This window comes from Pteronotus mesoamericanus, unplaced genomic scaffold (assembly GCF_021234165.1).
Source record: "Pteronotus mesoamericanus isolate MK-2021 breed Mesoamerican mustached bat unplaced genomic scaffold, CSHL_Meso_final contig_169, whole genome shotgun sequence".
In the NCBI taxonomy this organism is placed as follows: domain Eukaryota; kingdom Metazoa; phylum Chordata; class Mammalia; order Chiroptera; family Mormoopidae; genus Pteronotus; species Pteronotus mesoamericanus.
Window position 1 is genome coordinate 13,798,207 of NW_026555068.1, and position 16,685 is coordinate 13,814,891.

Sequence of the window (16,685 nt, forward strand, 5' to 3'; positions counted from 1 at the left end):
TTACCTTTAGTAGCAGTTCTGTGACTTCGTAATGTCCATATGAACATGCATTATGAAGAGGCACAAGTCCACTAAATGAAAAAAGGCAAACGGAAATACTGAAATGTCAAATGACTTATAGTCATCTATCCAAGAAATGCTAAGAAACAGAAACCTAGTAAATCCCAATATAATTATACTAAAATATTTTAAAGTATTTAATTAGATGATACAAAACACAGTTAATGTTTAACCTTTTGTATCTACCTTGTATTTTGTGTATATAATCCTTAAATATATTGATAAGAACACCAATTAGGAGAGCATTTAGGCAAAATGAAGAACATGTGCTAACTGATAATTGCATGCTTTATATACGAAGTATTTACAGTAAATAAATGTTAATTGATAGAGAACTGAAATATTCCTACCATTTTGTTTGACTTTCAAAGTAATTACCAGCATAAGACTGAAATGTCCAGACTACAGTAACTTGCATTTCGAAGTATAATTCTACATGAGTCAAAGACCCTCTTGTGCTGTACTCTCTTGACGACTCACCTATTGGACACCCATCTGTTTTCAGACAGGCACAGGGACACAGAGACGCACAAGAGCATCAGGCATTCATGCCCCTGTACTACTGGGACACCACTCACATGCGGCGTAAAACCTGGCTCAGGCAAGAGAGAAACAGAGCGTGCAAAGGAGGAGGTTTGAAATGGATGGATTCCCCCTTTGATAACTGTCTCAGGTGCTAAGTTCTTTCTTCATTTCTATTTTCCTGACATGGAAAGGGGCAAAGTGAAAGAAAACCCTCCTCCAGGGCTTCTCCTCTGCATGCTGCCAATTCCAAGTGCGTAACACTAATCTACTTCACCTGGAGAGTAAGGTCAGATTATCTTTTTGATTTTAAGGTGGAATAATGAGAAATATCGGCCCATCACATAGCACAGCAGACTTGATTCCTATGTCCCTGGAGGCTAGATGGGGGAACTGGTACAAAGTTTTCCAAAATATACCTACTCATAAAGTAAATGACATAACTGCTTTCTTGGTGTCCCCTCCCCCGGTCACATCAACCTTCATAAGGACCGTTAGGTTTTCCCCGGTCAGATATCAAAGATTTCATCAGGAAAAAGCCAAATTAGAATACTGCATACTTATGATTTTGGTTTATTAATAAGAGATGATCCTTTCAGGAGAGATGAATATCATAACTATATCAATAGATGATCAGAATTTTCAATTTGTTTTATCTGTCTTTCTGAAATGCAACTTGAGTTGAAAAATAGTAACCGCAATTGAGAGAAACAAATTTTAACTTCAAATATTAGAATTGCAATAAAATTAAACTAATTAAGGAATTTATTATGAGAAACACCCTTAATAAGTAGTATACAAAAAGAAAATCACATCAAAGTTGCAAACATTCTTAAAATGCAACCCAAGCTCTAAAAAATGTGACATATGACTTTCTTTGCCTAGTGCTCAACAACTTTAGCATAACAGATGGTGAAAACAAAGCATAACAATCCATGAGCAAAACCATTAAAGGAAATAAATTAGTACACCTACCCTTTGTCTTTTGCATGAACATCAGCACCATGCTGGAGAAGCAGCTGAACTATGCGAACTCTGTTGTAGCCCGCTGCTAGATGCAAAGGAGTAGACTAGAAAACCCAAAGGAAAACACATTCACTTCTTCAGGTAAATAATTCTTGCTTTACCATTTCATCTAGATTTGTTTAGATTTAAACCAATGAATGTTAACATACACACAAAAAAAGTACTGAGTTGAAGTGCCAAAAATTCATATTTCCTAACTGGATGAGAGACAATTGACTTACTTCCAGAGTAAATTCTAATTTCAGTATCATCCACCTGTTCCTCTTACTTGTTTTTAAAGGCCTTCGGTGATCAAGCCCTACCCTCACTTCTCTCCATTACTTCTCCTTCCTTCCAACAAGAACCACTCTCGCTGTTCTGAGAAGACATGTTAGGGCTGATGCCCCTCATACTGGAAACATTCTTCCTTGATCTATTTAAATCCTGTCCACCTTTCAAGTTCTAACTCTTCAATCCCATTTCTATCATAAAGACTTACTCAAAAATTGTCTTTAATAAAAGTCTCCCTCAGGAACTATTTGAAGAAACTTTAGTGGAAACAAAAAGGACAATGGACTATATTCATTCCACGTGGCTGCTAGCAATGGGTCAAAAGTAATTTGCTGCATTGCATTCAATGAAATATGCCAAGGTAGTATTTAATTCTTTTATTTTATATACTCCACATACAGTATAAATACAAGAAAATATAAAGTTTCTTCCTAGCTAATTTCTGCCACATTTTAATTTGAATCAAATTATTGAAACGTTTTCTGTTGAAATTTAATATAGTAATTAAAATAAGCTCAACTTTGAAAAAATCAGAAATAACATTATTTAATTAAGTTTCTCTATGACCACAGCAATTTCTCCACTTTTGCTCATTTACTTTAAGTTTAAATACTGTGACATCTTTTTACACAGGGCCTAATAGACTTTTATGCACCCTCATTTTTCCTGTCTTCTATTTGGGCCTTCAGATTTAATAAGATTTTCAATTTATTTTCTTTACATGCTACTCCAAACTTCAAGATACAAAAGAAATATTAAATACTGTAATAGCTATTACTGCATGCATAGCACTCCACACATTTTATATATTCTGATTGTCTCTAAGTTTAAAAAGTATTTTTTGAGCAAAACACAGCTAATGAGGTGGACTCATTACAAGAATACTGAATAGGAAGTCAAGAAACTTGATTACATTCCTGGACCTTATGAAACTGAAAATCGTATTACCTATGTATTTTAGCTTCTTCAGGTGTAAAATCACCCACCCTAGCTATCTTAAAAATGAGCGAAAATCAAGTTTTCTCCCATAGAAAAGCACCTTTAAAATGTAAAATGCCATATAAAAAACAGATTAAAAATTGTGTATCATCAAGCAACATGTCCATCCGAGTTTCTACTTTCAGACACATGTCAAATGTTACTGCAAATAATATGTCCATGGTGTATCAAGTTATTTTCAAGGACTGTTTGTGCCCTTCCTTTACTATTTTAAAGATGTGGTTTATCTGCTGGCTTGCATTGTGTCAGACTAGACATCTGCCAACATGCTTAACTCTGTTCCTTTGTATGTGTGGTTATGTGGTTTTTTCCCCTCTGGATGCTTTAATACATTCACTTTATTACTGGTTTTAAGCAATGTGATTGTGATATACCTTATTACAGTTTTCTTAATTTTTCCTCCCTTTCTTGTCTCACTAAGCTTGTTGAACCTGCTATTTAGTTTTCACCAAATTTGGAAAACTTTCCGTTATTATTTCTTCTAATACTTCTTCAACCCTCTATTCCACCATTCTCTCCTTCAGAGTCCCCAATTACAAACATACTAGGTTGCTTTCAAAGTTTGCTTTTAAACTTCGTTAAGCAGGACTAATTTTTCTTTTTCAATGAGGCACTACCCTTCTGAGTACTTTAAGGTATCTAATGAATTATGAGGTTTGCCTACTCTAGCAGGTGGCAACAAAAACGATTACAAACTGTGTGTGTTGTTAGGATCACTATCTTTAATCGTTTTTGGGTGGTTCTTCTATCAGCCTGAGGCAGCTTCTTCTGTTAGTACTCAGCTGAAGTCAGTAAAGAGACCCTTTGGCGCTCTGTGCAGCATTCCTTTCCCTGGTCCTCCGCCCTACTGACTCGTGCCCCTGGTCTCCTCATGCTTCTGAACCCATCTTCTCAAATCGGGAGACCACTGGGCTCCTCCCGGGTTTCCCTTGCCCGAGTTAAGGCCTGCAAATGTTGAGGAGGCAGTCAACTCAAGAGCAATAAAAAAACTCAGCTTATTTGATTCCTTTCTCTCAGGGATCACTGCCAGGTACTGCCTGATGTCCAATTTCCGAAAACCATTGTTTCATATATTTTGTCCTTTTCTTTTTTATTGTTTCAGGAAGGAAAGTAAAACTAGTCCCTGTTATTCCATCTTGGCCCATTTTCAGGACAAAATTGGACTTTCCACTGCAGCTGGGAAGCTTCCTCCGGAGACAATGATGGCTTTGGATGACTGGCCAGTAAGTCAGTGAGCTCTTTTAAAAGTCGCAGCTGACATTTAATATTATATGGAAAAAGTGCCATCGTCATTGCTGATGTACAAAAAGATTTTCCTTTTTCATAGAGTAGCTTTAGAAAATTGTATGTGTATATAGTTGATTCAATAATAGCGTTATTTCTTATTTTTGAAATTGAACAAAGTTACTAAATAAATGAATCACAGTTTATTTAGAAGGACAGTAATTAAAAATCTAGTTTCTAGATTTTTAAAAATCACTTTGAGACTATAATGCTTTAAAATGGTAATCTATTTAGTTTTTAAACTGCTGAAATTTAAGTAACAAATGAGAGGGCCCTGTAACTGACAAGGTATAACATGATAGGAAGCCTGAAATAAAGCAACCGTGAAAAAATGGAGCTGAAGAGTGAGCATCACAAACTATCAGGAAGCAGAATTGATAGAATCTGATAACTGACACAGGTTAGGAATATCGAAGTTCTAGTTCAATGTCAGTGACAAATGAAAGAAAGGAAGGAAACAGGGGAGGAAGGGAGAAAGGGGAAGGGCAGGGAGAGGAAAGGAGCTCAGACAGAACGAATGTGAGGTTTGGGTTTATTGGATTTCCTAGTGATAATGGTTCTAGAATTCAAGAGAGGTGAAGGCTGAACACAAATTTGGTCATCACTGGTATTCATTAGAAATTTTAGCATCTGCTACATATCTGGCACCATGGTAAGTGCCAGGGATAGCATGGTAAATAAGAAGGCTCCATCCTTTGCAATTATGGATTTGCTTAGTCCTTAAAAACATAAAGTCCCTAAATCGAATATATATAAAATAATTTTTTATTCAGGACAAAAGATGAGGAAACAAAAGTCTAATTTCTGAGGAGTCAACCAGAGAAAGGAGACAAATACAATTAAATGTGACAAATACTAAGGGAAGTGCAGGATGCCACGAGAGGCTAGAGGACACAGACCCACAGGACTCCAGAAGCTAGTAGAAAGCGGAGGCGGGTGGTCAGGAGGAGTCTCAGAAGAACTGCTCCCTGGGGGAAGACTTGAAGATAAACCTGAAGACTAGATAAATTTGAAGAAAGACTCGAAGACTTGAAGATAATCATAGAGGCAAAAGGGTGGGAAACTTTATTCTAGGTGCTGTGAAGAACACATATTAATACCCAGTGGACATAATGTAACTGAGGAACTAAAAATATTCCAGTGGCTAAGCATATAATAGTATGAGATTGGGGGAGATTTTAAGAACAATGGGAAACCTCTGAAGGACTTGAAGGCAGAAAATTACTTAAGACTGAAGTTTTGGAAAGATCATTCTAGTTACTCTAATGATAATGAGTTGGAGGGGAGGGCAAACCCGATTCCAATAAGACAGAACAGAAGATGGTGGAACTAATCTAGGGGAGAGTTAATGACAGTGTCAGTTAGCAAAATTGATAGCAGCATCAAGCAGAGGTAGCTGAGCTATGGGAGTGGATGAATTCACAGGGAAAGTAAATATAGAACAATATGGATGAGATTTTCCAAGTAGTCATTCTAATGTGGATGCTAATTATGCAAACTAAATAGTATCACTAGCAGGCACATAAAAAATCTGTAAAATGCATGCAATAAATTTGAGGAAATGGTAGAAAGCAAAAAAGAAAAAAGTATAAATTGAGAACAAAGGATGATTTAAACAAGCTTATACTACTAAGAGCCCAAAAGTTTTTCCTCTAGAAAAAATTTACAACTAAACATTATATACACCAAATGCTATCTTTTGATGCAAAGCAATTAACATCATGTGGCCCAGACTAAATTTAATGAATGGTTACCACATAGTGCCAAGTTTACACCCCAACTGCCAAGTGGCAAAGCAATGATAAAAGTAATTTTCTAAATGGTAGGATAATTAACAGAACATAATTTCAGTTTTGAAAAGATAAAGCACACCCATTTGTAAAATACTCACACATGTTATTTGATAATTTTGTGGTGGTTGTAAACTAGTGAACACAAGAATCCAACATTTAAGACATCATTATACACTGTCAGTTTGTACACCTCAGATTTATTCTTGAAACAGATTTTGTTTTTGATTGGGAATGTTTTAAAAGTCAAACAGGAACAGTGATAAAGTATGGAACAATTGCAAATACAAAAACTATTATCTAAAAATCTGTCTAAATATTATTCTACTGTAAGAAAAATATTATTACTAATATTTTCATATTGCAGAATGTTTACAAAAAAAGAATCCTTACTTAAAGAAGACCCATAATTCAAAGTTTTCTTCTTGGAATCAGGCCATTAAAAAAAAAAAAATCCTGCATACATACCTATGCCTTTTATGATACAGATTTGCAGCAAGGTGTAAAGCATTAAAGGTAGCTTATCCTACACATACGTGCACAGCTAAAATAGTGACAACTGACAACCCTGTTATAAAACTGGGTGCAACTTTAGCATCAGTCCAGGCAGCACGATGTAAGGAAATGAATAAAGGCTTTTAAGCTTTGGGTTTGCATTCTTCCTTTGCAAAATTTTAATATATGTGGTTTTGGACTAATTTCTTCATGTCTGTGAGCCTTGGCTTCTGATCTCTGTAAAAGGAGAATTATAATTCCTACCATAAAGGCTATTTTATGGATTAAAGATGAATATATAAGAGAATATCACATAGCAAAAGCTCAACGAATGAATTATTACTTATTACCTTATCAACTATCTTACACACTTATAAGTCTTTATGTCCACGTGTCAGTCCTCTTCTTACTTTACCTATCAGCACTATTTGATGTAGCTGATCCCTCTGTCCTTCTGGAGGTTTTCCCCACAGTGTCTAGGACACCTAGACACCTACCTCGCTGGTCCCTCAGTCTTCTTTCCTGGCTACTCCTCATTTTCTTGACATTGGTGTACTCCAGAACTGTGTCATTAGAACTCTTTATTATTATATTCATTCCTGTGGCGATCTCATGCAGTCCTGGGGCTTTCAACAGCATTCATATACTGACAACTTAATTTATCTCCAGCTCAAGTCTTCTTTGCTGAACTTCGGTGTCTCATAATCTAACTTGCTGCCTGACATCACCACGGGGATATACAGGAGACATCTCATGTGTGCCATGACCAAAACTGAGCTCCTAGGATTTCCCCCAAATCTATTCCATAGAATTTTCTATTGCTGTTAATGGCAACTCCATCCTTTTAGTTACTCAGGTAAAAATCTGAGAGTCTTTCTTGATTCCTATCTTTCATACCCTACGCTCACTGTGTCAGACAGAATTTCTGTTGGCTGTATCTCTAAATATCTCCAGAGTCCCATCACTTCTCACCCTATGAATTGCCACGATCCTGGTCTAAGCCATCGCCCTCTCTCAGCTTCTTGGTTGTAAAAGCCTTCAATTTGGTTTCCTTGCTTTCAGCATACTCTTCTTGGAGTCTACACAACATAGCAGGAGAGTGACTCTGTTGAAGTACGATAGATACACAAGGTCTTTGCTCAAAATCTTCTAATGGTTCTTCATCTCAGTCCAAGGAAAAACTAGTCTTTATAATTGTGTAGATGGCCACAAAAGATCTCTCCCATCACCCCCTCCAACTTTCTGACATCATCTTTTACTCTGCTTCTCTTGGTTCACTGTACACAGCTTGAACGCCATAATTATTAATTAGCTGAAGCCACTGGGAATTCGATTGTACTAGGTGAAATATCTTATGGAGAATCCTCAGGTCCAAATTTAACCAAATCCAACTAGGTGTAGGGGCTTCACTGAGTGCTTTTTGTGTCTCCTCTCATTCAATACTCTCAAGCCCTTACTACAGTGCCTCCATTTTACAGATGAACAAACTGAGGCTTGTGCCCAAGGACACACAGCTGGCATGTGGTAGAGCGGGGATTCGAACCCAGTCACTCTGACTCCCTTCTTCCTCACCAAACCAGGCAAAACCTTAATAAAGAAAACTGAAGATGGGGGGCGGGGGGGAGGAGTTGAAAGGAAGGCTTCAACTTTTTATTGTATACACTTTGGTATTTTTATTTTTTACAAAAACATGCACTTGTTAAGTAATTAAAAAGAAAAAGTACTTAAAAAAAAAGTGAAATGCCTTCTGAAAATGTTAAAGGCCTTCCAGTAACAAAATATGTTCCCACTTAAATTTAATTTCACATGACTTCTTAACAATTCCAAACAATGAAGACAAAATATTCCTCAGGGTTAGAAAGCAAAATAAAAAATCTCATGGATACATAATGCAGTTATCGGCTTTGGAAGTACATGCTATCATGTGTCTAGAATACTAAAATTTAGTTTCTAGACCTTTTTTTCCCCCACTGAGAAAGAAATCATGGTAACTGTTTCTGAAGATTTAAATGTATTATCACATATTCAATCCCAAGGGGATCTTAGCATTTACATTCTAACACAAAGCACATGTCTCTTTCGCAAATGGCTGCTGAGTACAGGGGAGAGTTCCCTCTTCTAATGGTGCTGAGAGCTCCTGACGTTAACAGCTACCGTACAGGCAGAAAACCCCGACCGTTTTAACTTTGCATGTAGGAAGCATAAAATATTAGAAAAAATTAAGTGTTACTTACTTAAAACTATTACTATTATTCTATTTTTAGAAACTACAAAGCATTCCTTAAATAAGAGAGTCCAAAATATCAATACTCCAAAATGATTATTTCTTTTCCTTTTGTTCTGTCTTTGGACAATATTTTTGCAGTAAAAACAAAAAAAAAATTTACCAAAGACTGGTCCTAAAACTATTTGCCATAATCTTTCACTAACACTTCTCATAAAATAATATAGTTATTTATTCATGTATCTGTCTCCTCTAATCTACATTGAGGTTTCAAGGGCTTAACATAGTACTTCATAAGTAGTAGAGTATTAAAAAAATGAAAGTTATTGTCAGCTTTCGATTTGTATTACCAAAAAAGAACAGAGGACAAGAATAATCCAGCTTGGTGAATTTAACTTGAAATTTGTGTGAAAGGTTTACGGCTACATTTCTACGCAGGCCTGTGTGACGTCTGATGCACTCCCTAGGAAAGAACAAAACCACAGCTGTGAAGCCATGATGTTAAGTCATCAGAGCGAGCTGTCTAACCTCATGATGCATAGTGCACACTGGTTTTCTTTAAGATGGAGACTCAGTTTGAATTAGATCAAATCCTTTACAATTCCCCAGAATAGGGTGACCAACTCATACTGGTTTACCAAGGACTTTCCTTGTCCCAGGAAACCCACCCGCACTGGGATGGTCAGGTGCTCTACTCTAGCCACACTTAATGCTGAACTCGTTTCTCGGTTTCCGGAGTGCCCCCACGTCAGAAAATTGTGTGTGTCTGTGTGTGCACGTGCAAGGGCACCCGAGCATTCGGAATAAGACAAGGCTTATTATTACTTTACCAAATTAGGAGGAGAATCCTATTAGGAGGCAGCTCAAGAGATAAACAAAAGGTATTACTCTTTCTATCTAACAATTCATTTCTTAAAAAGACAAAAGCGTAGTTTTTCTCAGTTCCATACAAGCTCAATGATATGTCATACTATTCAAATTCTTCCTCCAAATTCTTGCTCTACTGTTACAATTACAAAATGGTCTCATAAGATAAAACTTGGTATTTTCAGCACTTGAACACTCACGTACTCATGGGCCAGATTCAACATACAGTAATTATTAAGACTTTGTTACTCAGTCTTCTGGTATCACTTTTATCTTTTATTTTCACCAAACAAATTCAAGACACTGTAACATTTCACCCCTAATACTTTTGTAGGTACCTCTAAAAATTATAGGCATTTTCTTTCAAAGCACTAATATTATTATTATATTGAACAGAATAGTGGTAAATCCTTGGTTACCAACTAATGCCCATGTCAATGTTCAAATTTCCTGATTACCTCAAAAACTTTTTAAAGTTGGTTTGCTGGTCAAGGTCAATACATTTGGGTGTTGTGCCGTTAAATCTCTCTACATTCATACCAGCCTTCATCCTCTTTTTTGTTTTTGTTTTTTCCATAATACTAACTTGTTGAAGAAAGTGTTTGTTGTTCCCTTTTCCTGTATGATTATTAACTTGTGCCTATCTCTTCTGTACTTTATATAAAATGGAAGTTACTTTCCCCACTTCAAATGAAACTAGAATATTTCACAGGTAGTACTTTTATCACATCAAATGACACCCTGTATCTGGATATTTTACTTTTAGTGATAAGACTGCTCAATGTACCACCAAGTTTACAAGTACCACTTCTCTGAACTTGTGAATCCTAGATATCACCTTTGTAATATTAACTTCCTGCCATCTTCTTGATAAAACATATAAACAAACACAAAATCATTACACTTAAAAATTTCAATATGTGCTTCTACTTTTTTTGATATATACATCATGCCTTTATTCAGATTTGGTTTAAAAAATGAGGTACTACACAGATATTTTCTCAGTTTTATCTAGTCTCATTATCAATTACTTTACATTTACTCACCATTCCCCAAATGAATTCCTTTCTGAGTTAAAAAAAATAACATAATCCCAAATAATATAAAGTAAATTGTTCTCTCTCTCCCTCTAGCCCAACAAACCCCTTCTCAAAGGTAGTCAGTTTATAGTTGCAAAGTATCATCTGAGATAATTTTTTCTGTATAAAACATGTTTTTCTCTTGAGTTCTTTTTGCTGTTGTTTCATCTCTTAACGTATTAGTACATATGGGACTAAGTCTTTGTACAGTATTTCCATTGCATAAGTAGACTGTAATTTATTTATTTACCCATTACCTATAAATGGATATTTAGGCTATTCCATCTCTATTCTGGCTATCTTAAGAAAACACATCTCTTTCAAATTTATTTGGTTAAGATAGATCAATTTTCCCTTCTATGCATAAGATATTGTATCAGCCATTAACATAAAATTCCCAGGAAAATATAATAACTACATAATCAAACCTTATTAAATTTCTTTTAGACACAGAGACATGATTAAGAAGTTCTTTGAGACAGTGATACATAAAGCAGAATCAAAATAAATTAAAAGCTGAAGAATCAATACAGGCATGAGTCCATGGAAATAAGTACATCTCAACCCCTCTGCCTATCTTTTGAAGGGATATTTTAAGTAGTATCATAATGAATATTAAACAGTGTCCTTGAAGTTTCTCAACTCTTGGGCTATTATGAAGAAAATTAAAAAGAAAAGCTATATCTGGAGAATATAAATTAATGAACCAAAGTAGAAACGAAATTTAAAATATATTTTATTTATATTCTTCTTACAAACTATGTCTCCTTAACTTGATTTTTCCTACAGATTACACATTATTAGACCCTCTTACAATAAAGTTTTCCTTCTCATTATGAGTCTTTTCCTCTGGTCCTGGATCTCGTGGTCAACTGTTCTCTCAAACACTGTGCCTAGAGCAGACCATGCCTAGTCTTAGGTATGGGCTCATCTCAGTGGGTTATTTCGGGACTGTTCATTAATAGACATGACATTACTCCTATAACCTAAGAGCGTTTAATGTTTTAACGTTTTAAAGTCACAATCTTTGTAATGGGGGGAGTTGGGTGACAATAGTATGTGGCTGCCTCACATAGTTATTTTCAGGCTAAAAAGAAACAGAAGATACAAAAACATTTTGAAAAAATACAAAGTATTTTTTGAAAACAATCACATCTACTGGGTATCTCCTATGTACCAAGTACTACTCAAAGTGTATTATATGCATTAACTTGTTTACTTTACCCAACTACTACCAGAGCTAGAACTATTAGTATCTCCATATAACAGACACGAAAACTGAGGAATAGTGGGATTACTACAGCAAGTGAATGGCAGAGTCAGAGAGAAAATCCAGGTCGTCTGACTTCAGAACTCTCGCTCTCCCTTTTTTCCCCCTGGGCTGGGTACTGAGCTTCTGGAAGGAGTGTTTAGAAAGGAACTAGTACAGCAGGGCGGCAGGAAGAGATTTTCTTGAGGGGCAGGGAATGGTAGTCCTGACTACTCAGCACTCTGGCCCATGGGCACCACACACCAAACCCTATCGGTAATAAGGGTGTGGCCATACCATTGGAGGAGCACTTTGGAAATGTAGGGCTTGTTAACAACAGAAGTTGTCTAAAATAGTTAAGTACTGAAGGACAAGGAAAAGTAATAAAATTCTGTAATTAGAGAAGATAATTTATCTGCCTCTTTCCCAGTGCAGGATTTTTCTACATATCTCTAATAGATAGTCATTTGATCTCTGCTTGAACTCGATCCCTCCAGTTGCCTCAATTGCTTTTTATAGAATAACTTCCTGTTCAATATCCCTCCTGAAAGTCTGAAACCCTAAATTCAACACTAAATTCACACATGGTTTGATACAAACCAGTGGGCTCTCATTAAAAAAAAAAAATTAAAAAAATATATATATTCCCACCCCCCGCAAGCAGAGCAGATGACCAAGTCACCTGGCTGTCAGTTGCCGCAGGTAAGGTTCCCACACTGCACTGGGAGGTCAGATGAGCTACCACTCAACTCCTCTTCCAAATGAGAGTCTATGAATTCTAGAAAGACAGAATACTGAACACAGGCAGACTACTGGATTGATATCTTACCGCCTCAGAGAGGAAGGTGTTTTTCCAAAGTAACATGTGCAATCATCTTCAGAAAGGGACCTAAGGCACTTGAAAGTTTGTTGAATTTATCAAATATCTTATAAAACTAAGTTTCTATACTTTACCTGCCATATATAGTAAAAATTTATTTTTCAAATGATAATAGAAAGGACTGTCTTTATCTTAAGTGCATATATTGGGAAGAGAAAAAGAGAAAGGAACAAACAAGAAACAACAGGAAATCCATAGGGTAATCTTGGTGACAATAACACTCTGAATGCCAACTTAATTCAATTCTGACTTAATGTTATCATTGTGGAAACTCCAAGGGGATTCTTCGACAGCCAAAAAATTTTTTTTCCAGTCTCAGAATCAGCAGAAAAATTGAAATGTATGCATGAAAATGAATTTCTAGAGTCCTCAGGGTTTATATGAAAAAAAGTTTAGCACTCTCAGAAGGTGTGACATTAATTTTGCATTGTTTAATGAGAAACAGCTGGCATATTTTATGGAAAACAGGTTTCCTGGTCTGATAGCAACTTGATGTCTTATAGTTTTAAGGAGAAGAGTTTTCACACTACGCAAACCTCACATGAATTCCTTTTTACAGTTAATATTTACAATATTAGGTTTTCAAATCTAAACATCCACGATTCTAACTATTCAACAAATAACTTGTTTTTGAAACAGGGGACATGTTACACTGACTGGCATTCAAAGACTACTTATGAGAGAATCATTCCACTTTAGATCATTAGACAGACATTTTAACTGTGTAAAGAAGGAGAAAGACATATTCCTTTAGCTGATTTTAATGTGGCTGAGAACTCTAGGACTTTCAAGATATGTTGTCACCTCAATATTCCCTCAATGACAAAGTCCTTGTTGTTTCTGAGTTTGCACGTGTGAATTCGGCAGCCGGAGGGACATAGGTGGAGAGATCTCTAGTTCTGTTCCCTGCCTCAGGCTCCTTCCCCAATTCTCATGGGTTCTGATCCCTCTCTGAGACTCAAAGATTAACTGAATGGCTATCATGGTAGGATATTCAGGGTAGGATATTATGATGTTACTATTAAAAAACTAAAGTATCTTTTCAGAAGGAAAAATCAATATATGAAACATTTTATATTTGGAGTTAGCCTTCTTCCGAATGTACTTACTTGGCCAAATATGCATTTCAAAAAATTATGCAAAGTATTTATAGTGTTTTTAAAATTTTACTACTGATGCCATTCTTAGTATAGAAAGATGTTTTATTAGTCACTGAAAAGTCTTCTTTTAAATAGAATATTATGGAAATTCTTGATGCTTCTGACATTTCCCTTTATAATTCTAATTTAGTTGAATGAGTGTGTGAATGGGTGCATGTGCTTGAGGGGAGAGGGAAGAATAGGCTTCCAGAGTGGTTACACTTCTTTAAAAAGAAGAAAAAAGTGGTGATACAAAAATAACCAAGTGTTACAATGTTTGTGTTGCTCCCCCAGACTCCTAAGTGAAAGCCCTAACCCTCACTGTGATGACACTTGGAGACAGGAACTTTAGAAGGTCCTCCCGAAAAGGGAGCAGTGCCCTTACAAAGAAGAGACCCCCAAGAGCTCGCCTTCTCTCGCAGCACGCAGGCATCCCTCCAAAAGCCAAGGACAGAGACCCGCATTAGAAACCAACCTTAGTCTTGGATTTCCCAGCCTCCAGAACTGTAAGAATAAATTTCTGTTCTTTAAGCCACCCAGACTATTGTATTGCAGCTTGAACACAATGAATTAAGAAATCAATAGTTTATGTTGGTTTTGTATTATGGCCAAAACAACTGTTTCTAGTAACACTAATTCAAAGCTACAGATAGCTTCAAAGTTCTTAAATCCATAATTAACTCTTCACTTTTTTCTGCTTCTCATCAGGCCAGAAGGATTTCTGAAAGCAGACTTCTCTCTGTGCCTAAGTATACCTTTTTACACAGTAAGGTTCACCCTTTACTGAAAGGATTTTGGAGCTTTATGCAGAATATTCCACTGTCGACTGATACTAACTGAACAGTTTAAGCCAAAGAGATCATAATCATTATAGGGGTATTTTAAAATCTTTTTATCATGTAATAATTGACACACAAAAATATGTAAATGACACCACCCACTATCCCACTTAACTGAAGAACCACTGAAGCTACTTTGTGTGTTTCTTCCTGATCCTCCTTATTCCCTTGCCACTCAGCCAGATGGGTATTTTGCAGCTACTGCTGCAGTTGTAATCCACCCTACCCTATAGAGTTTTTAATTGTAGAGGCAGAAAAAGCAGTTTTAAATGTCAATTTCTACTATTTTGAAAGGATATTCAGAAGTGTCAATTTTTGTAATTTGGCTTCTGTATCAATTTTTAATAATGAATCACATGCACAGGAAAATGATATAGTACTCACTCGTTTTCTATCCCTCAACTACAAACTCAAAACTCCAAGAAAACTTGTGCTTTTTGAATATGAGTATAGGAGAAACCAAACTTAGGAGGAGGGTGGCTAAGCACAACTAAAAAGAACTCCCGGGTTTTACCACCTACTTTTTTACACTATGGCCTCTCTCCACTAACAATTCATTTCTCAAAGAGAGCAGAGCTGGCACGGGTCCTAAAGACCCTCACCAGCAGAAATGTCATGCTTGACAAAATAGGGCTGTTTCAGTAGAAGTGATTCCCTAATGAAAAATAAAAAAGACATTGTAATCCCTTGTTACAAAAAGAATATACATAGCATAAAGATTTTATATAACACATCCCAACATAAGTAGGCAACAAAACTTGCTCTAAGGGATTTCTGCATTACAATAAGACACGCATCACTCAGCAAGATATACTTTAAAGATGTGACTTGATTAGATATATAATTAAACCTAAAGTACTTGAAGAATTCCCTAATGAAGACTTATTGCATATTGACCTTCCTGTAATCCCCAGCAGCATCTGAAGTATGATCCATGAAAGCTGAAAATTAGAAAATGGTATGACCTTTTTTCTACCAAAATTTGGCAAGAACAGAGAATGATGATAAAGGCCACTAAAGGCCATAAGGAGTCGGGCATGTGCCCACAGGTAATGCTAAAACTTTCTCTAAAGAGAAAAAGGCACTATATAAACTTTTTTCCAGATATCAGAAGTGTTGCCTAATGTGACTCTACAGATTCTTATATAATCCAATTCTCTTATGGTAATTACTACTAATTGATAAAAAAAATTACCAAATATATTATAATCTTAAAATGTTAGAATTGAAAGGCATCTCAGATCTAATATGGCCTAATCCTTATATTTTAGGCTAAAGAACTGAGAACTCAGAGATACAATCAAACTTGCCATGATCACAGAGCTAGTAACAATGTTAACTTAAAATTTGGTCTTCTTCTTTCAAGTTCCTGCTTTTTCTCATAACACCATAACCCCAAAACCTGCACATGAAATTATTTTTTGCATTCTGAGGGAAAAAAAATTTTAAATTCTAAGATACAAATTCAATATATCTAAAGAAATAGTATTTGGGGATTTATTTTAAAATCTTCACTATTCTTCCACAGAGCTATATGATATCAAAGAACCATTTTCAGTAATCCACCTGAGAAACACTGCCATTTTTCTTGCCCAAAAGATAATAAGCACTGATTGAATTATACTTCCTTAGAGTAGCGCAGTTCAGTTCTCTATTACTAGATAAAAAACTATTTCCAAAATGGTGGGTTTGCTAGGATGCAAGGATGGCTAAGGTCACCTGGACACTGGCCTGGGAGTTCAGCAGAGGCTAGGACGCCTGGGATGCCTGGATGGTTAGAGTCCTTTCGAAGCATAACAGAGCTCAGGTGGGTCTCTGGCTAGAGGCCTCGGCTCTCCACGTGGACCCCTCCACATCGCTGCCCGGGCTGCCTCATGGCATACTGCGGACTTCCAAGACAGAGCATTCCAAAAGCAGGAAACTAGCAGCTGCCACGCCAGCTCAGGGGCTGGTCCTGGAAAT

The 16,685-nt window shown here is 36.3% G+C and overlaps 1 protein-coding gene across 1 annotated transcript in view; it reads right to left on the reverse strand.

The window, feature by feature from the left end:
- TNKS (tankyrase) overlaps positions 1 to 16,685 on the reverse strand; it is a 170,283-nt gene that overhangs the window by 62,689 nt on the left and 90,909 nt on the right. Inside the window, exons 6-7 of the mRNA XM_054566083.1 lie at positions 1,558 to 1,652; positions 5 to 71 (exon numbers count right to left, since the gene is read on the reverse strand). Coding sequence (XP_054422058.1) covers positions 5 to 71; positions 1,558 to 1,652 — 162 coding nt within the window. The remainder of the gene's footprint in view (positions 1 to 4; positions 72 to 1,557; positions 1,653 to 16,685) is intronic.